Raw genomic sequence first — 21,430 nt, forward strand, 5'->3', positions numbered from 1 at the left:
TGAACCACATTCTGAAATAAAGCAGCACTAAAATAATTTCAATGTTATGCAATTTTTAAAAAAAAATCACAAGGAACTGCAGCGAACCATCTTTCAAATGTAATTTCATTCTTCTGCCACATGAGGGCTTTATCTGCCTTGGCTCAACAATTTGCTGAGAAACAGTTTTCTGGATTTTTTGCCACATAAAGCTGAGGATGCATCAGGATTCAGTGAAGATATGGCTCAGAAGCAGAAACTGGATGCTTACCACAGAAGTGAAACAAAGGTGTGGTAACTGTCTTATATTGCAAAGTCCATTAGAGGGACACAGCCAGAGGCAGCGGCTTCCCACCAGCATAAATGAAGCCAGTGGAGCATCAGGACCATTCGCATGGTCCCATGCGGGCACTCCTTATTTCGATGCTGCCGGCAGGGACGGCTCCGCACTCAGCCGCCCAGGATGTCTGCAAGGGACTTACCTTGCCTTCCTCTGCAGCTCTGGGCAGCTGGAAAGGCACACCCACGCTGCCCTTCGACCCTAAGGGGTCACAGGGCGACGTGGGCATGTCTTTCCAGCTGCCCAGAGCTGCAGAGGAAGGCAAGCTAAATCCCTCACAGATACTTGAAGGGCCAAAAGCGGTGTGCCTGCGGAAAGACGCCGCTTTTTTAAAACCTCGCTCAGGGAGCAAGGTTAAAAAGTGGCGTCTTCGCACCGCTTGGGCGGTCCCAGCACAGCACTGTGCAAATAGAGCCCCCAGGGACGGTGTTTTAACCGTCCCTAAGGCGCTGTTTTCCGCCCATGTGGAAACAGCCAAAGAGCAGTAAGCAGCAGTAACTGCAGTCAAAAGCTCTGCTCATGACCTGAGTTCGATCCTAATGGAAGTTGGTTTCAGTAAGCCAGGTCAAGGTTGACTCTTCATCCTGAAGTTGGTAATCGAGTACCCAGCTTCCTGGGGTAAAGTGGATGAAATGGCAAACCGTCCCACTAAAACAGTCTGCCTAGTAAAGTTGTGACATGACATCACCCCATGTGTCAGTAATGACCCAGTGCTTTCAGATGGGTTACCTGCACCTTTACCTAACAGGAAAGTGAAAAATGTAATTGGAACAAAAATGGAATTTATTTGGTGGGCCCTTCAGAAATTATCCTCATTCCTGTTGAAGGCTTTCATGGCCAGATTCAACTGGTTGTTGTGGTTTTTCTGGGCTGTGTGGCCATGCTCTGGTAGATCTTGTTCCTAACGTTTTGTCTGCATCTGTGGCTGGCATCTTCAGAGGTATATCACAGTGGACACAGAGTGTAACATACTTCCCTCTGTGGTACACCTCTGAAGATGCCAGCCACAGATGCAGGCAAAATGTTAGGAACAAGATCCACCAGACCACGGCCACACAGCCCAGAAAAACCTCAACAACCAGTATCCTCTTTCTTGATTCTAATTAATGGAGCAAGTGACCAGATTTTTTAAAAATGAAAAGGTCCCATTCTACTTACTACAAACAACGAGCCAACTGTATTTTTACTCAGAGTATGTCCCACTGGGTTCAATGTGCCTTAGCTTCTAGTAAGCATACCTAGGATTGTAGCCTTTAGAGCAAGGAAGAAGATAAGGCAGAGAAACTGGAAGTTAATCTAGTGTATGGGGTATGCTTTGCTGACTGGAAGCAAAATGAGCAGGCCAGAGAATTAGAAAACTCCACACCAATAAAAAGCCAGAAGCGACATTATTCTTAAGACTGGAGGCAAGCTTAAAAAGGGCGTGCAAACCGGAGAGCAGTTAAAAGTTAGAATTTTAAATCACTCTAATAATGTATCTGATACCAGGTTTCTGCTTCAGGTTTATCCATAGTCTCAACAATACCAAGTATGAAGTTCTGAAGTCCCTCAGACTGTCAAGTCAAACTGTCAAACAAAATGCAAGCAACAACATCAGACTAAAATAGTTTGCCCTTCCTTCTGCTCTTGCATTCAATTCTATTTTTGTTTTTTAAAATCCTACATTTAAAGCAGTCATGCATCACAAACACAGCCACGCAAACAGGCCCACATCTTGAAACCAGAAGCCAATATAATCTTTTCACATATGCAAAGTTCTCCTTTCCAATCGAAAATGGATTTTAGCAGTCCTATTGGCATGTCAGTGACTACTCTGATGCATGTTAGTGATGCAGTGCAAACGGAAGCTGCCCGCTAACTCAAGCACCATCTTTAAGAACTTCATTGCAACAAGGTTGTATTTTATGAGACAAAAATTCATTACAGTCACAAAAATGAACAGTTGAAAGTCAGCCATGACTGGACTGAATGACGACAGAAGACGGGCAATTACAAATTGTTTGCTGAGAGCAAATTTCTATAATAACTTTTGATTATTCAGAGAAATCTGAATATAAAAAGTCATTTCTGTAGTAACTTTTAATGTATTTGTCCTTAAAAATGCACGTGCATGCCCACACATCCCATTTGGTAAGAATACAGACAATGAGAAATATGCATTGTTATTTTTTCAGTGAAAGGATTTAATATGATTCTATTTTTGAGGATTAAATGGCTGAGGTTAGTGAGATAATTAATGATCAAGATGCATTCGCTTACCATGATGACAGAAACCCCTGCACTTGGGTTATTCTGTTTGGGTAGTGTGTTGTTAAAGTGCTGCTTTAATTTACCTGTTACTTCAGCTTGCATATTATTCTCCTGGGAGGCATCATCCTAGTTAAAGGAGAAGAAAACAACAGCAACACACATTTTAATACAGCCATTTCTTCTTCATTGGAGCAGGATGGATAGGTAATCTGGACAATGATTTCTACTTTTCTGTGACTGAGAAGTAGTTTAGTTGGAGGAAAATTCTAAAAACACAATACAGATGAAATTCTTGGAGTACATACCAAGAAGTTTAATTGAGAAATGCTACTATCAATATGTTGAGGTTCAAGCATGTTTGCTGGGATACAGGTCCTTAGATCTTGCAAAAAGGTTAATAAATAAAAAGTGTTTACTGGATGAACTGATTTCCCACACACACATGCCTTTTTTAACTGACCAGTTTATTTCAGTATGCCATGCAGAAAAAACCCGTTTACAATGTGTAGGTGATCAACCCAAACCCTGCAGGAGACCAATGCAGAAAAACAGGCTTCAGGACACATAATTCAGGGTCCAATCTTCCACTTTTGCCGAATGAAAATCCTTCTCCAGTGGAGGAAACACTTCTTTTGTTAGAGGAACACTCTTATTTAGTGGATGATTGTCTTCCACCACAATCCAGTTTGTGGATCTGTGCTGTGGTGGCCAAAGGTAGTGTGGGGAAGTCAGTGCCACACTGCCTTCGAAGTGGCTTTTCGGGCTGTGCAGCAGGGAGGGAAACTTAAAATCCCTCCCACAGCCTAAATTGCCCCATTGGCTACTACAAAGCAAAGTAAGCCTTTGAGGGTGTAAACAGGCATGTGGATAAGGGGGAACCAGTGGACACTGTCTACTTGGATTTCCAAAAGGCTTCTGACAAAGTTCCTCACCAGAGACTACTGAGAAAATTCAGCAATCAAGGAATAAGAGGGGAAGTCCTCCTATGGATTAAAAACTGGTTGAGAAACAGGAAGCAAAGGGGAGTTCTCACAATGGAGAGATGTAGGGAGTGGTGTCCCCCAAGGATCTGTTTTGTGACCAGTGCTCTTTAACCTATTCATAAATGACCTGGAAGTAGGGGTGGGTAGTGTGGTGACCAAGTTTGCGGATGATACCAAATTATGAAGGGTGATGAGAACTGTAAAGGATTGCGAAGAGCTCCAAGTTCAATGTAGCAAAATGTGATGCGCATAGGGGCAAAACAATCCAAACTTCACATACCGCTACAGGGGTCAGTGCTATCAGTCACAGACCAGGAAAGGGATTTGGGCGTCTTAGTTGATAGTTCCATGGAAATGTCAACTCAATGCATGGCAGCTGTGAAAAAGGCGAACTCTATTCTGGGGATAACTAGGAAAGGAATTGATAATAAAACTGCAAAGATTGTCATGCCCTTATATAAAGCAGTGGTGTGACTATACTTGGAGTATGGTGTTCAGTTCTGTTCACCACATCTTAAAAAGGGTATTGAAGAGATAGAAAAAGTGCAGAGAAGCACAACGAGGATGATTGAGGGATTGAAGCACCTTCTTTGTGAGGAGAGGCTGCAGCGTTTGGGACTCTTTAGTTTGGAGAGGAGGAGTCTGAGGGGGGATATGATTGAAGTCTATTAAATTATGCATGGGGTAGAAAATGTTGACAGAGAGAAATTTTTCTCTCTTTCTCACAATACTAGAACCAGGGGGCATTCATTGAAAATGCTGGGGGGAGGAATTAGGACTAATAAAAGGAAACACTTCTTCACGCAACGTGTGATTGGTGTTTGGAATATGCTGCCACAGGAGGTGGTGATGGCCACTAACCTGGATAGCTTTAAAAAGGGCTTGGACAGATTTATGGAGGAGAAGTCGATCTATGGCTACCAATCTTGATCCTCCTTGATCTGAGATTGCAAATGCCTTAGCAGACCAGGTGCTCGGGAGCAGCAGCAGCAGAAGGCCATTGCTTTCACATCCTGCAAGTGAGCTCTCAAAGGCATCTGGTGGGCCACTGCAAATAGCAGAGTGCTGGACTAGATGGAGTCTGTTCTGTTCCAGCAGGCTCTTTCTTATGTTCTTATGTTCTCATGGTGTATGGCGCACAAAAGCCCCAGCACGCCTCCCTCACACTGGCATCCACTCAGGCCAGTGCAGCCATGGAGCAGAGGGGCCTCAGGGATTCCCCTGAGTGGTGGAGGGGGAAAACACATTGGCAAGTTCCTTTGAAGTTTCCTCTGTTAATTCAACCCCCCAGCCCCTGCCAAATCTGGATTGGGCTGCCCATCTATTTGGATTCCACCCCAAAATGCACAGCTAGTCTAGGCCTATCAACCATTGTGTGACTGGAGATTAAACTTTCCTTTCTCTCCATCCAACAAGTCACCAGCACCGAGGTCTGATTCTGCATTCATCAACAATGAATGATCAAAGTATGCAATGCCAGTCTGCATCTTTGCAGCTGAAAATGTAGTTGCTTCACAGCAATCACACTGTGGGCAACTTCAGATGATACAGAAAAGCCACCAGCCAGCCATGCCTCTTATGCACTCAGCCAATATAGCACATGAGAGTTTTCTATTATGATTGATCCTTTATGAACATTTTAAAACAAGCACTGTAGAAAACACTGTGCAAGTAAATTATAGTATACTGAGTCACAATATAAAGCTAGGACTTCACCATTAGCTGTAGATGACCTGTTTTAGAATTCACTTTGTCTAAATGTGTAACGTAAGAAAGTATGTTACTCACCGACACCCAGGGGTGGTTTAAAATCTGAGCTGCTGTATATCGTGCTTCAACATTTACTTGTAACATCAGACTAATTAACTCCTGAGGAAATTAATGAGAGAGAAAAAAGATCACCACTTACGTTCACATTGACATGAAAGGCTGCTTTTGCTAAGAACATCCTCTGAGTTTACTTTCTCACATCCCTGCTCCTTCAGGAAAGTACAATCAGAAAAGAATCATTCTGTTTCAGTTCACTGGCCCACCCATGCCAGTATTCAGCTCACTGGCCCACCCATTATTCCTTCAGGTATTTGTTAAGGACTTTCACACACCCCTCCCCAACTCAGTTGTTAGGGAGGACTAGAGCAGGCTGTCATCCAGGCATTCGCAACACCTCATTCCAAATTCTCAGATGTTCATTTCCAGTGGTTTTAATCAATCAGTCAATTAATATGGTTGTAGACCAGCACAAATAACAGTACGCTGATGTTGAAGAATATTTGGGGCAATATGGATCATAGAAACCATCTCACAGCATACATGCCATGAGGCCACGCATAAGACTATTCTGCCCAAATAAGAAAAGAAACACTGAAGCCGATAAGAGAAACTAATCCTCGTAAGTCAGATGACAACACACATAGATGAATGTTCAGCAGACATTGGTGAAGTTTTTCTGAACTATTAAAACTAAAGCTAGAAGCAATAATGGCCGTGGTACAAATCAACTGCTTCTTGTTCCCATAGCAACACTCCTCTCTGGTTCTCTGCCTTGTCTTTTGAGGCAAAACTATGAACATATGTCAAAACAAAAAATTACTTGTACTGAGAGACACTGAAGTTAGAGCATCATCTGAAATTGTGATTAATTAACACACTATATGAATAATAATTCAGAACACAGAGAAAGGGAATGAAAATTACAAGCCACAAGATTACTGTCTTTTCAACAGCTTTTCAGTGTGCCAGTTATGGTAGACGAAAAAGCCTAGCGGTAAGAAATGGTTGCAGGAATTTAAGCCTCATCATCATTAATACAACCCAGTACCTTGGCAGAGTCAGTGATGTTATCCCAATATGGAGAAGGAAACTCTAGCTTTCCAACTAGAATCTGATCAAACAGATCTTCTTGTACATTGTTCTCACTGTGGATCAAGGCAAACCAGAAAACAATTCAGTACAATAATTAAAATTAACATATTTAAAGTTGGAAAATAATTAACCAGGTCTGCAGAAATTGGCCACTGTTTTTATTTCATACAACCCTGGATTTGATTTATCTGAAGTGTTTTTGTAAAGAGAACAACTGGACAGACGATTTCTAGCTGCTTCACATCCAATAAGGTATATATGAGCAACACAGCACTTCATAAAATAAGATAATCATTCACTAAGCCAGTTTGATGTAGTAGTTAGTGGGCTGACCATAGTCTCAACTCCCCATGAAGCCATGGATCTCAGAAGTTGAACTTCAGCCTAGCCTATTTGAGGATAAAACAAAGGATGAGGTAACCACACAGACCATCTTTGCCGTCTTGGATGAAGGGTGCGATAAAATATCTGAAAATAATTTACTATCACCCATGTCCATAGTCATACATGTTAGCATGTGTGCATATATACATACACATGCACAAACACCAAGGAATCTTTGAACTTGCAAACTTTAGCTAGATAAGGCCCCTTCTAAACATGCGGAATAAGGCACTTTTTAGTCCACTTTCACAATTGTTTGCAAGTGGATTTTGCTATTCCGCACAGTAAAATCCAGCTGCAAAGTGCACTGAAAGTGCATTATTCTGCAAGTGAGGATGGGGCCTGAGTATTCTGTATTTAATCTAGACTAAATAGGGCAGTGTCTGACCTGGATAGCCCAAGCTAGCCCAATCTCATCAGTTCTTGAGATTGCTAAGCAGGATCAGTACTAGTTAGTACTTGGGTGTGAAACCACCAAAGAAGTCCAGGGTTTCTATGCAGAGGCAGGCAATGGCAGCCACCTTGGTTTGACTGTTTCCTTGAAAACTCTACACTGGATTGCCATAAGCCTGCTGAACTTGACCGCACTTTCTACTACCAAATAGGGGAGATGGTATATAAGAAAGTCTTCTATCTGTAACATGATCAAGTTCTGAAGAAACAAAATTATTTTCCTTCATAATGCAGGCAGGAGCAGCTAGAAAAAGTGAATGATAGAAGAGGCATCGTAACTCTATTACATCGAGTATTTGCAGTTGTCCTTTCATAGATCTTACAGAAGCTAACTTACGCATTGGAACTATTACGGGAAAAGAATTGCTAGCTTTCATAATCTACAAAATATGAAATAACATCATTATGTCCCTCAAATATGTGATTATTTCTCGCAAGGATATGCAATTATTTACAGCTACATGTTTTGTAATTGTTATCAGTATCCTGAATATGATCCAAGAAGTGCCATACGTTTTAGTATGTATTTAAAACGTTCCATTTCAGTAGATCTAAACTTTTAGTTGATCCAGTGGCTAGACCCACCCATTTATCATATTTAAGATATGCTTCTGATACAGAACTTCCAGATGTGCAAATTATTCATGCTTCTGTAAGAGAATGTGGGAAATACAGGAAATACCATGGACATATGTCAATATAGAAAATTACTTGTACCGAGACACACTGAAATTAGAACATCATCTGAAATTATGATTAATTATGCAAGATTTTATGATTACTGTAAAGCACTATACAAACAATAAAAGAGCATGAATTTTACAAGCCACAAGACCACTGTATTTTCAGCAGCTTTCCAGTATGCCAGGGTACTGATCACAATTATAAAACATGCTAGTCCAGCTTTTAACACTAGAGGACAACCTCTGCATGCTTAATACAATGAAGTTAGTTACTGAAGCATGACATTCAAGGAGAAGAGTATAAAGATGGCGAAACCACTTTCTTGCTGGAAATTAAGCCAAAATTAAGCAATATAATCGACTCAACTCATTCTATAAACATATTGCTTTTTTCCTGTAAACATACTGGTCTTTTTTTCCCCTGAATACACTGATGGCAGATGAATTAAAGGGATTGGAATTATCTGAACGTGAGGAAGGAATGAAGATGGAACAAAGTCAGCTGAAATAGGAAAAATAATGGAGTTATATTTATAATAAAAATAGAGGAAGGTTGTGGGTAAGGAAAAGCACTATCCTTTCTGACAATCTTACCTACGAAATGGTGGAAACCCACATAGCAATATATAAGTAATGACTCCTGCAGCCCAAATGTCCACCTTTAAGCCATAACTGCAACAAAAAAAGAGGCGACTGTGATGTTTTTCATATATACTGTACGATTTTTCATGTTGAGGTTTCAGATTTACAGACATTTAACTGTATGATTTTTTTAAAAAAATGTATAAAGATTTCTCCAGTGGTAGGATTTTTTGCAAAGTTTGGTACATCTTGCCCAAGAACACACTGAAGGTGATGTTGAGTTGACCCTGATTTATTATACAGAATATAATAAAATGTAAATTATCCACCTATCAGGGTATTCTAATCTCATAGTGTTGCATTCTAGTCCATATCAATACAACAATTTAAATAGAATTCCTGTTTATCTGAGACAGTTTGATATATTAAGTTAACTACACTGACAAAGAGAATCCATTTTAAAAACACATTCTCACCCAGTCTCTGCAATAATTTCTGGAGCCACATAAGTTGGTGTGCCACAGACGGTATAAAGTGGTCCTTCAACCACTGTGGCTAGTCCAAAGTCTCCCAACTTCAAGGACTTAGTTCCATCTGAATACTCACAGACCTACAGAGGTGAGGAGAAAATGAAACAGGTTTAATAATTTATATATGGAAATACAGATACAACAGTACTGATATCTTACTGTATTGTGGTAAATATTTCTCAAATAATGTTTGTTATGTGCATGATTTGTTAAATGCATGGGGCATCTAAATACCTTACAATAATGTCCAATCTAAAAAAACAAAGTTGACTGCATAAACATGTAACAGAGCATGTACAGAACATGTAACACAGCAGTGAACATAATCAAAGACTCAACAGGAAAGGGGGAAATTTTATAGGAAAGTTGGCAATAGAATAGTAGAAAATGGGGAGCAACTATGAAGCCTTCAATAAAGAATCAGCAGGTAATATGCTCTTAAATCCTGTTCTCTCCATTCATCAGCCACGTCCCAAAAAATCTGCTCTCATTGATGTAAAATAAACACCAATTTATGCCCCTGCAGCAGAAAGAGGTGGCAATGGAGCTAAAACAAACCTCCTGCCATTTTCAGAAAAAAATATGTCCATAAGTGCTGATATGAGTCTAATATGGTTTTATGAATTCTAGATACGGCATGATCAGAATGATCATGAATTCTAGATCATGAATTCTAGATCACAATAGATATGAATTCTAGAAAAAGCATGATCACAAAAAGAGGCCTAGAAATATATCATTTCTTTATTGCAGGGGTCACTAACAAATTAAACATTTAATTAATTGCCTTTGCTGAGAGTGGCATTCAGAAACACAGCACTAACACAGAATTCAAAAAGAACTTAGTAAACTAAAAATGCGTTTAAAGAACAGAAATCTAAAAAGCAGTATCACGGATTCATTCATGAGCCTTCTGGAGGATGGGCATTTTATTAGTGTGGGGAGTGAATATATACCGGAAGCTCCTTTTTAATGTTTCTGTTTTTTAAAAGGTTCACTGTTTGATAAATGTTGGTTTCTATTTGAGTTGCTCATTTCTCTTAATTGACTTTAAGATAATTACTGGATGATTTTATTGTTGACTTTTCTAACTGAATATAATCTTTAGCGTCTACTACACATAAAACAGATAATATGCCCTATCCATTATAATATTTGTATATAGTAATAAAGGCCTAGTGAAAGCAAATTAGACAACTGGATGATCAAGTATCTAAATAAACTTGTAGAGTAAGAAGTCATTTACACTATAAATTATTTGTGTCATCTCAACAAGTAAAAGTCAACAGCAGTTGCAGCAAAGACTGCAAATAATCTTCTTAGGCTTTCTTAGCAAAAAGCACGTATGTCCCTATTTATATACCTGAATTGATTACTTATGACATCTTAAAGTGTCAGATTAACCTACCAGATCCAACTTACTAAGTTCCTGATGTCATTATTAACTGCTTTAAAGGAGCAGTTAATATTTCGCTTTTACAAGTGAACAATCAAAACTTGCTTGATTCGAGTTTTCCTGTACTGAAAGTTTTTTATTCACTAACAAGGATAATTGTCAAGAATTTTTAAAAGTCACAACATCTTTAGCCATTGTTGTTATTTGGAATATCCAGATATGAAGAAAGTGGTATTTTTCAAGATTTCTCCTAACATTCCTCTTGCCAACTCCCCATCCAAACAAAAGTAACCACGCTAGTCTGTTTCAGCAGATAGAAGCAAGAGACTTCTGCAAGTAAAGCTAAATCAATTTATGTATTTATTATATACTTTTAAAATATTTTCCTATTACTAGGTACTGCAGTGAAAAGTTTAGTTTCCCTTAAGTACTCCAATAATAATTTCCTTCATAGACAACTCAACTGTGCAATCAGACTAATAGCCCAATCTGGGCAGACTTTGGGTGCAGTGTGGGCTTGCACCAATGCATTTGCCCCTTCTGTCAGTGTAAGGGGCACCCCTGCTGGCAGAGAGGGAAGAGATCCTGACATCCAGGCACCCCACAGTTCCATAGCAGCCAAACTCACAAGTGGACACCACTATGCAGATGTGCTGGTGTCTGAACAAAGGCTGGTGTAGGGGGGCAGGCAGGGTTTCCTGGGGATGGAGCTTCAGACTTATGCCACCCAAAAGTCTGGCATAACTCCACTGAGGGCTTTCCAGGTGGCTGGGGTTATTGAAATTCTTTTTTACTGTGTCCCTGCACAGCCTGACAGCCCTGGCAGTGCGGCAGCAGAAGTCTTTGGCTGCAGTGCTCTCTGGATCGGGCTATTCAGAAGCATTTGATAATCCCAGTTTGCTCTTATAAGGAAATTATTTTGTTTTGCATTTAAAGTCTTCATTGCAAAAAAGGAAGAAATCCTGCTTACCCAAGACACAATCAGCAATCAAAATGTAAATAAGGACAGGACTTTGAAATGTCAGAAAGCAGATCATGTGGCAAAAGCTTATTAATATTTCATGAAAAGCGCTTAAGTTCAAGCACACAATTATTAAATTTGCACACCTCAACACCCTTGATTGCTTCTTAATGCATGCATGCATTTACATTAATGTGGAACAGAGGTGGGAGAGGGGCAGGCAACATACTAGAAGGTTCTCTGGCTTGATATCTCTGTGCACGATATTGAGACCATGGAGATATTTCAATGCACTGGCTAAATTGTAGACCATTGCGCTCCCATCACGTTCTGTGTATTTTGTGGAGGAAGTGATAGCATCAAAAAGGTCTCCTCCCTGAAAAAGACCAAACCAAAAAAAAAAATCACACAGTAAATGTCACCATTTTTTCTCATTGTTGAAGAGAAGCTTGCATGAAAGATCAGAAATATAGTCATATAAGAAAGCCTTAAGCTAAAACGATTAAAATAGTTTAGTTAGAACTGTATCAAATGCTTCTATAAGTGGTTTTGGCCTATTATACACTTCTGCTCTGCCGCATAGCGAAGGAACATTTCCTGCATGGCAGATATTTCTATACAGACATGCTTACTCTTATGGTGCTACTGACCCTGGAAGCCCCATGGTTAGCAAGAGAGGGAAAACCCTGATCTTTCCTCTCACTTAGGAGTTTCACTGTTTCCAGGTTGCCCCTCTGTCCAAGTCAAGAATAAAGATTCCAGGATTTTTTTAGCCCTTTTAATGCAATATTGATATTCCTGACATCGATACTGTGCAGGCTGCTACCAATTTTTTTTTTGGAGGGGGGGAATGCCAGCTGTCAATTCCTGCAAAGAGCAGAGGGGAGACTTCCCCCACTCCTCGCAGGGATTGACAGTTAGCATTTCCCTTAAATAAAAAAAAAGAATGGTAGCAGCCTGCACAGTCTTGATCTAAGGAATATCAATATTACATTTAAAGGGCTAAAAGACCTGGGAATCTTCATTCTTAACTTGGACAGGGGAACAACCTGAAAGTAGGGTTAGTCAAGCTGCATAGTAGGGCACCTCCTCACGTATAAACAAGGAAACACAGGGAGACTGAAAAGGCACTGAGGGGAGAGGGGTGAGGGGCGAGGAGCGGCAGGGGAAGTGCCCCATGCATAATGGATCACTGTTCAGCTGGCAAAATTCATAATGGGCTCAATCCATAAAAAGTTAGCATGTTTAACAGGAACATTATAGAATAAAAATATTATTTTATCCATTGTGTACAACATATACGTGGGACCAAATTAAATGTTAAATTTTCCCATCAGAATACTATTCCTGAAATGGATTTCTACATTTGCATTGCCATGACAACTCAGTATATAAATGCAACAAACATGTAACGGTTGCATATGTTGCTACATACCTCAGAATCAATAGTAAATGGTTTGCATGAAGCAGAACTGGATGTATTTGAATGCTGGCCATAATTTACAGTGAGATCTTATGCAATGTCACTCCACCGTAATTCTACAGAAATCAGTGAGCACCAACTAGGGTAAATTTACATAGGATTGCACAGTTAGTGATCTGAATTATGGTAGCCGGAAGAGGAGACTGTTTGAATAGATGTATCTACATCATTTTCTATATATTGGCAGAGGTCATGGAACATGAAACCTTCTATTGCTTCATATTCAATAAAAGTAAACTTCGCACCTTGACCAATTCCATCACCAGATAAAGCTCTGTCGCAGTATCCATCTCCTCTATTAGCATGATGATATTGGGGTGCTTCACTCGGCGCAGTATTGATACTTCATTCTCAATCAAATGTTCCTGTTCATTATTAGAGAAGGAAGGACAGGAAGAAAAGAAAAGCAATCTACTTTTTAGTAGTTTCAGACACAGTTTAGGAGAAAGCTTCTTTTAGAGAACTGAGCTTCCCAACATTTTATTAAGTACTGTGCAATCATAAACAAATCTCTTGTGAAACAGATTTTGGCCCACCAATCTCAGAAATATGTGCCAAAGGATTAAAATATTCAAAACAAAGTTCTCTACATAACTGCAACTAAATCTGAAAACATTTCTTCAGTTCATGTTACCAAAAAAAGTTTCTTTTTTCGTCATTACAAAAATGTTTCAATACTGTCTTCTGGAAGAAATTAACTAGGGATACTGCAGTGAGGTTATTTCCTGGAAAAAAAATAATGCAGTAGTTGCTGCAACACACAATTTGCATGAACAAGAAGTCTCACTAGAAACCAAATCCTCAATCCAGTACAAACACTTTAACATCATGCATTTCATAAATGTGTGAGGAAAAGTAAGGGAAGTACATATAAATATCCTATAATGGATGAAAAATCTATATACTAATAATGAAGTGAGCAAAATTTGAGGATACTTAAAACTGGTGACTGGACTTGTGAACAGGGAAGGCAGATCTTTCTACAAACCTGAACAACATGCTAGGTTTATAGAAAAATGGCTGCTTTGGAGGCATTATACCCAACTGAAGTCACTTCCTAAACCTTGTGCTCTCAAGGCTCTACCCCCAAATTTCCAGAAATTTCCCAACCTGGAGATTGAAACCCTAAAAGAAAGCAAGAAAAGAGGATTTTCAGAACGAGAAAATTGGGGGGGGGGGGGCACACAAGAAAATAAGATATCCCCTACAAGTCCTTGAGAGTCTCCACTTGTTACATTAAATTTTCCTGCATCATCAGGATTATGGATCAAATAGCTTCTGCATTCAATGAATATACTTATCAGTGTGGTTCATTTTATCCTAACAACTCAATTATTAAAAACCCACATGATAAGTGTGCATTTCCTCCTGTGAACACATGGTACACCAGACACATCTTAAAATAGGCCACCCTATGAAACCCAATATATGAGAGCATCAATAGCCCTTCTAGAACAAACATAAGTGTGCTCCAAACAAATGTGCGCTGAAAAGAAAAACAAATATGCTTTAGCAGCATGGCTAAAACTTAACTAAAGACAAAGGCATAGGCCTTCACGGGGGAAAGAATCGATTGTTGGGAGGCAGTACGGAGTGAATATCATTTTGCTACAGTACTATAGAAGAAGAAACAAGTAGATCAGAGACTAAAAACAAATTAACTTGAATTGGTTAGAATAAGTATACAAATCTGTATCTCTTATTTAAGGGGAGAACTCAGCCCTGAATCAAAAGACTTAAAGATATTTATAACTTTACATACACAATATACAGGCCACAAGTCTTCAAATGGACAAATCTGATTTGCAGGTGGAAATCAGCCCAAACAAGTGAAAGTCAATTACACCTGCCAAGAATTTCTGTATCATAAAGGATATCTGGAATTACATTTCTTCATGAGAGCCAGTGTGGCATATTGGTTAAGAGCAGATCGACTCTAACGGGAGAACTGGGTTTGATTCTCCACTCTTCCACATGAGCAGCAAACTCTTATCTGGTGAACCAGATTTGTCTCCCCACACCTACATTCCTACTGGGTAATCTTGGGCTTATCACAGTTGTTCACAATTGTCAGCCCCACCTACCTCACAAGGTGTCTGTGGTAGGGAGAGGAAGGGAAAGGAGTTTGTAGATCTTTGGAGTCTTCTTACAAGAGAGAAAGGGGGCTATAAATCCAAACTCCTCTTCTTCTTCTCCTCGCAGTAAGCACTCAAGTAAACCAACACTATAAAATATAACCTACTTTCTGAACCCCACTCAACTTAATCACATATCTGCCTTTATTTAGTCATCCCAATCCAGAGTTCCACATATTTGGACGTGATTACTGAATGGAACTTGAAAAAATGGAACATTGGAGAGCCAATAATTGAAAAAGCACTACCCTAGGAACATTTATTTACATTGTTCAGGAGGGTACTTCTGTAATGGAAACAGGTCTCTTGCACTATTTATTGTAAGTGCCTTCTTCCTTTCACTACATTGCCTTCTTCTTTGTAATCTCATAACTGTATTGATATACATTATATCTTCTACTATTTTTGTTTGCAATTTTTTTCTAATTTCGTCATTGCAGTCATGCTGCATTGTTTATTGGATGTTTTATGTGTGCTCTATGATTGCACTGCTTTTAAATCTTGTAATCCAACTCAAATCTCTGTAAGGAGTGTGGGCGATAAAAACAACCAGCAGACAAACACATAAATATACACACAATGTTTCAATCCAATCTTTTATATGTTATGTTAATTCATTCAAGTCTCTGTTTTGATGACAACAGAAAAGAAAAACTAGAAAAGATTGAATTCATTTAAGATAATCTGCAGTAAGAAAAATTTCATCTTACATGTAAAAATAGTTGTAAGTAAAGAATGCGTAGTTACACCAAGCCCAGATGGCAGGTTAGACTCACAGTCTGTTCCATCAGTAGGAATTAGAGAGTGTTTGTGTATCTTTAAGACCACAGTACAATATGAACAGTGGTCCCTGAAACATTTTCACATCCATAAAAAGAGTCCAGCTGGGTTTCAACCATGTTTATCTCTTCAGGTCAGCTACAGTACCATTCCATTCTCTTTCTTATTGGGGAGGGGAATGACAGAGAACAGGCATCTCTCTTATTTCTTCCAAAAAACGTAAGGCAATATAATTGGTTCTCTACTCTATTTTACACTCAAAACCATGCTGTGAAGTACAGCAGGCTGAAAGACAATGACCATCCAAAGTTACCTAGTTAGATTCATGGCTGACACTACAGAATATCCTTTCTCTCTCTCTTGCACTGCACTGCATGTGTAGCAACAACAGAACTCTGAGCAATGAATATCTCTCTTGTCAAGTCACTGTTACAACTGCTTTTTTCCCCAGGGGAGAACAGCATTTTTAGAAGAAGCCATGTGCCTGAATAGCAGCTTTTACTACAAAAACGAAAGCTTCAAAGAATTCAGTGCACTGTGCATTCAGTCATATGTACCTTAAATACAAGAGAAAATACCACATTATGTTGCTATACCAGAAAAGTTAGCATCACTGGCAATCAGTTTTTGTTTTCAATTCAGAGCTGCACCTATATTAGTGCCCTGTGCTAGCACCTGGTCACTACTGGACCATGAAGAGATATCACATCACAATGTTTACTAGGCGGACTATTTTTACAAGTAGTTTGCCATTGCCTTCCCCAGTCATCTTCACTTTATTTATTTATTTATTTATTTATTTATTTATTTATTTATTTATTTATTTATTTATTTATTTATTTATTGTATTTGTATACCGCCCTCCCCGAAGGCTCAGGGCGGTTTCCAACAAAATAAAAATTTAAAACATCATATATATAAGTTAATTAAAATACATAAAATACATAAAATATTAAACTAGAGATGGCATCAGCTATTCTATTCCCCCTTTTATGAACCCACAGGAGGCCAGATGTTTGCTTTTTATCGCGGTTGATATCATCCCGGCTGGCCAAACGCCTGGCGGAACAGGTCCGTTTTACAGGCCCTGCGGAAACTTTGTAAATCCCGCAGGGCCCTGATCTCACCTGGAAGCCTGTTCCACCAGGTAGGGGCCAGAGCCGTAAAAGCCCTGGCCCTTGTAGAGGCCAGCCGGATCACCTTGGGGCCAGGGATTACCAGTAGGTCCGCCTCTGATGAACGGAGGGGCCTAGAAGAGCGATATAGGGAGAGACGGTCCCTTAGATATGCAGGGCCAAGGCCGCGAATGGCTTTAAAGGTCAAAACCAAAACTTTAAACATGACCCGGTACTCGATCGGCAGCCAGTGCAGTTGGTATAGGACCGGAGTAATCCGGTCCCTCGCTGTTGCTCCGGAAAGGAGTCTGGCTGCCGCATTCTGTACGAGTTTCAGTTTCCGGATCATGGCCAAAGGTAAGCCCGCGTAGAGCGAGTTACAGTAGTCTTTGTAGACTTTGCCCCCTACAGTAGACTTTGCCCCCAGCAAGCTAGGTAATCATTTTACTAACTTGGAAGGGATGGAAGGCTGAGTCAACCTTGAGCCTGCTACCTGAAGCCAACTTCCACTGGAATTGAACTTAGGTCGTGAGCAGAGCTTTGACTTCTGTACCAGTTAACCACTCTGCTCCACGGGGTTCTTAGATGTCTCTCTTACTAAGGCAGAAACCATGAACATAAGAATTGACTTACTGGATCATTCCTAAGTTAATCTAGGTTCCTTCTATATGGAAACTGGCTCCAGAGCATCCATATAACATCATCCCAAATCATCCACTTTCCGGATTTTCACCTAATTTGATGTTATCTTTCCCAAACCTGGATAAAAAATCTTTTCAGAAAAAAACACCATTGGTGCAATTCCACACTGTGCAGGCAGAAAGTGAACCTTTTATGAGATTCCAGACACATCTGTGCTACTTTCCTTACCTGGGCTCTGTTCCTCACAGCCATCATTTCCTCTGTACTACTGGATGGCTTTGGGTTGATTTTTTTTAGGCCTGTCATTGCTAGATTACTATGGTATCCCAAAGTTGTAAAGATCAATTGCTGGAATCCACCAAAACTAGCAGATCACAGGAACTAACTGCTATAAAGTTTTAGTATAATAGCAATTATCATTTTTTGAAAAATATCTGATCATATACCATGGGGTAAAATGGTAGCTGATTAAGGAAAGTGAGGATGCTTTGTTGGTGAATGCCTGTTGGTGAATGCCTCTGAATTCATAGCAGAAATGACAGGGGAACAGAATCCTAGCCGTGTGGATAAAACCTCTTTTCAATTTTCCTACAACGGGTGCTAGTCTTTTCCTGTTTGTCACTAAAATCCAACTGTCAGAAGTAATACTTCCCAATATTTCTGTAAGACAAGAAATGAGTTCTAACACTCCCTCAACTGGAAAACAGAGTGCAGGAAAAAGTTCCTTCACTGTTGGAAATGCAAAATAAATTTCATTCTGGATAAAGCTGTGAATTGATTTGTGACTGCAGCTGTTAAGAGAGGTACTTCTTCATTAACTTCTTATGTCAATGAACCATTAAAGATTGCTGTTAATCATTCTTATGTAAGAATATAAACACCTTTCAGGATCAGACCTGATTTTGTTTCGTATACTAACCAACTAGTTGCCAACGAACAGGACATATATAAGGACTTCCCTGAGGTTACCTCTTAGCACTAGTATTCAGAAATTTACTGTGTTTGAATATGGAGATTCCCTATAATAAATGTGGCTAGTAGCTACTGATGGAACTATCCACCATCTATCTGTCTAACCCCCTTTTATAGCCTTGTGACCATGATTCACACTGGCAGTGAATTTAGTTACTCACAGAGTAAAGTAGTCTTTACTTTTTGTTTATCTGGAAACTATTGCTCATCAACTTTCCCAACTATAGTATTATAGGGAAAAGTACATAATGCAATTGCTAAAATAAAAACAACAACATGAAGTCACGTTCTACCCCTGGTTTTTCTGATCTTTTCCTTCATGATCTTTTTCCTTCATCTTTTTCTCTTTGCACACAGAAAAATATTTGCTTAAATGTGTATATGCCTTTTACCTAGAATCCAAAATATTTACGTTCAGGAATCTTTTTATGGCAAAGCATGTGAACATGCAATCCCAAACTTGCAACCTGATGTATAATACAAGAAATACAAGAAATGCAAATCGCATTACATTAACAAAAGGAAAAGGTTAATACAGCTAAAAGGACTGTATAAAAAGATGGCAAAGGCTGGGCCCAAACATAAAAAATGCTTTTTTGCATTTATTAAAGTGGCCCGTAATGCACCTCTGACACAAGTTTCTAACAGTGAAGTCTGGAAACACTTTTAGTTCCTGTTACACATATTACATGGACAGTTTCTACTATATAGAAACCACAAACCCCTTGAATTAGATCTTTTGACAGTACACAAGCTATCGTTGGAATGATGCTTACCAATAGTTCTAGTACTGCAGAAATTTACTTTGAAGTCCTGATTATGTTACTAGAATCAATGAAGAGTAAATTGTTTATGGGCAAAATAATTTAATTCAGATGTAGTGCCTGCTGAACTTTAATAGCAAAGTAATTAAAGGCACCACTGCTAGGGAGATACTTGTATTATTAACATTTGCTACAATAAAGCAGATATATTATATCTTCTTGTCTTATCAAAAGGATATTGAATGCCATTGCATTTCCTTTGTCCAATTACTTAAACAGATGGCATACAATTTGTTGATTTACTCAATAATTTGTAAGCAATAACAATGCTATCTAGACAGACTAATTCTGCTAAGCTCATACTTGTGAATGCAGATGCAGCTTTACAACATTCAAAAATATACAACACTGATGAATAAACAGCCATAACTGTTCTGATCAGAAAATGTATCCTAACAGGGGTTTGGTAAGGGGACAAATTTCCCAAAGCAACAGTGGACTGTGGTCACTCATGGTTTTATTTGTCAATTTGAATATTAAACTATCAGTGTTTGGAATCTTCCACTATTTTCCTGGATGAGATGACTGTGGAAGGATATCTCAAATTAGGAATTACTCTATATTCCCGTCATACCTTTCCACAGCATTTTCCTTTGTCTATAATCTTCAAAGCAAACTCCTTCCCAGTGGTCCTACAAACAAACAAAAATACTACATAAATAACTTGCATTTCTTTCTGAATTGTGCATTTGCTTTTCATTTTTTTACTGTACTGATAAAATTGCTTTCATCAATGGAAATAGATAAGAAAATGGTGGCAGTACTGCTTTTCTTTGCTTCTCTTCAAGCCATATGTGTTGCCTTGACTACCAATACCATACTTACTGTGATCATTTACTCTAGTGTGATCTAATGCATCACATTCTACCCCTGCTTTAGTGTCAGATGCTAAACTAGCTCCATATCTTCCACCTAGTTCTGCTTAATTGGCTGCCTTGCAGTCACATGACACAGTTCTTAATCATTTCAGATTTTTAAAAATGGATACAAAGATTTATTTTTAAAACATACTAGATCAGTTACGGTACCTTAATATATCTTTAGAACTAACAGACATTAACATCTTTTTAAAGGCAATTTGCCTTAGAAATATTCTATGGCCATTCTATCCATTTACAGTAAAGCTGCGCTGAGAAGTCTGTTAGTAAACCTAAACACAGTTTCTAGGCAACCAGTCCAACTATGTGGAGTTATTTTCATTTACATTAGTTTAGATATGCAGGATTATGGGGAGGGAGGAGGTATTTTTATCTATCCATCTGATTCATTTTTATCCTGCCCTTTCCCTGAGGAGCTCACGGTGGAATATGTTAGCTTTTCCATCTCTCTTTTATCCTCACAGATAATCTTGTGATATAGCTGTCCTTGGTACCAAGGAAAAGTTTATGGCAGTGAGGATTTAACCTTGAAGACTCCCAGGTTCCAGTAACTATGACACTACATTGGTTCTCTATCCAAGACTGAAAAAGTGATTTATTTTTGTTTATATAGATGGCCAAAATGTACACTGCAAAACTGAGAGTCAGAGTAATGTATCAAGTTAGAGAGCTAGACTACAATTTGGGAGACACAGGTTCAAATTTCCACTTGCCATGAAATCTACTGTTGGATCTTTGGACAGCCACTCTCTTTCTGTCAGTTTACCCTATCTCAGAAGGTTGTTGCAAGGATAACATGAAGAAGAGGAGAATGTGGGATGAAGGGGTGGGATAGAAATGCTCTTAATGAATAAAACTATTTTCAAGAGAAAGAAAAACATTGTATCTCTCAAACAGTGGCTTGGATCCAGAGATCAGAAAGATACATACAGACTTAGCCCAGTTCCACTTGCACAGAATCTTGTACAACCCCTAGGACTTCCCTCCTTATAGTACAGAACAATTGGCTGCACAAAATCTTGTGCAAGCAGGACCATTACATGTGGTTTCTGTGGTTTCTACATGTGCAAGTGCTCTTGTGCAAGTAGAAATTCTGTGCTGTATCCAACCCAGGATGTGCAATACAGTCATGGCAATTTTGCAAAACTGCTATGTGCAGCATATTAGCTAACAGACTGAAATCTATCAGAAATTATTG

At 39.1% G+C, this 21,430-nt stretch overlaps 1 protein-coding gene across 5 annotated transcripts in view; it reads right to left on the reverse strand.

Moving 5' to 3' along the window:
• DCLK2 (doublecortin like kinase 2) overlaps positions 1–21,430 on the reverse strand; it is an 85,487-nt gene that overhangs the window by 2,776 nt on the left and 61,281 nt on the right. For 3 of the 5 annotated variants that reach the window (XM_048509159.1, XM_048509158.1, XM_048509160.1), the window contains 8 exons: positions 19,929–19,986; positions 13,132–13,251; positions 11,633–11,779; positions 8,993–9,126; positions 8,529–8,606; positions 6,371–6,467; positions 5,341–5,421; positions 2,579–2,695 (listed from right to left, as the gene is read on the reverse strand). In XM_048509159.1, the coding sequence (XP_048365116.1) occupies positions 2,579–2,695; positions 5,341–5,421; positions 6,371–6,467; positions 8,529–8,606; positions 8,993–9,126; positions 11,633–11,779; positions 13,132–13,251; positions 19,929–19,986 (832 nt within the window). Of the gene's footprint in view, positions 1–1,804; positions 1,886–2,578; positions 2,696–5,340; positions 5,422–6,370; positions 6,468–8,528; positions 8,607–8,992; positions 9,127–11,632; positions 11,780–13,131; positions 13,252–19,928; positions 19,987–21,430 lie in introns of all 5 variants that reach the window. The other 2 variants (XR_007245597.1, XR_007245596.1) reach the window with 1 other exon arrangement.

Source organism: Sphaerodactylus townsendi, linkage group LG10 (genome assembly GCF_021028975.2).
Source record: "Sphaerodactylus townsendi isolate TG3544 linkage group LG10, MPM_Stown_v2.3, whole genome shotgun sequence".
In the NCBI taxonomy this organism is placed as follows: domain Eukaryota; kingdom Metazoa; phylum Chordata; class Lepidosauria; order Squamata; family Sphaerodactylidae; genus Sphaerodactylus; species Sphaerodactylus townsendi.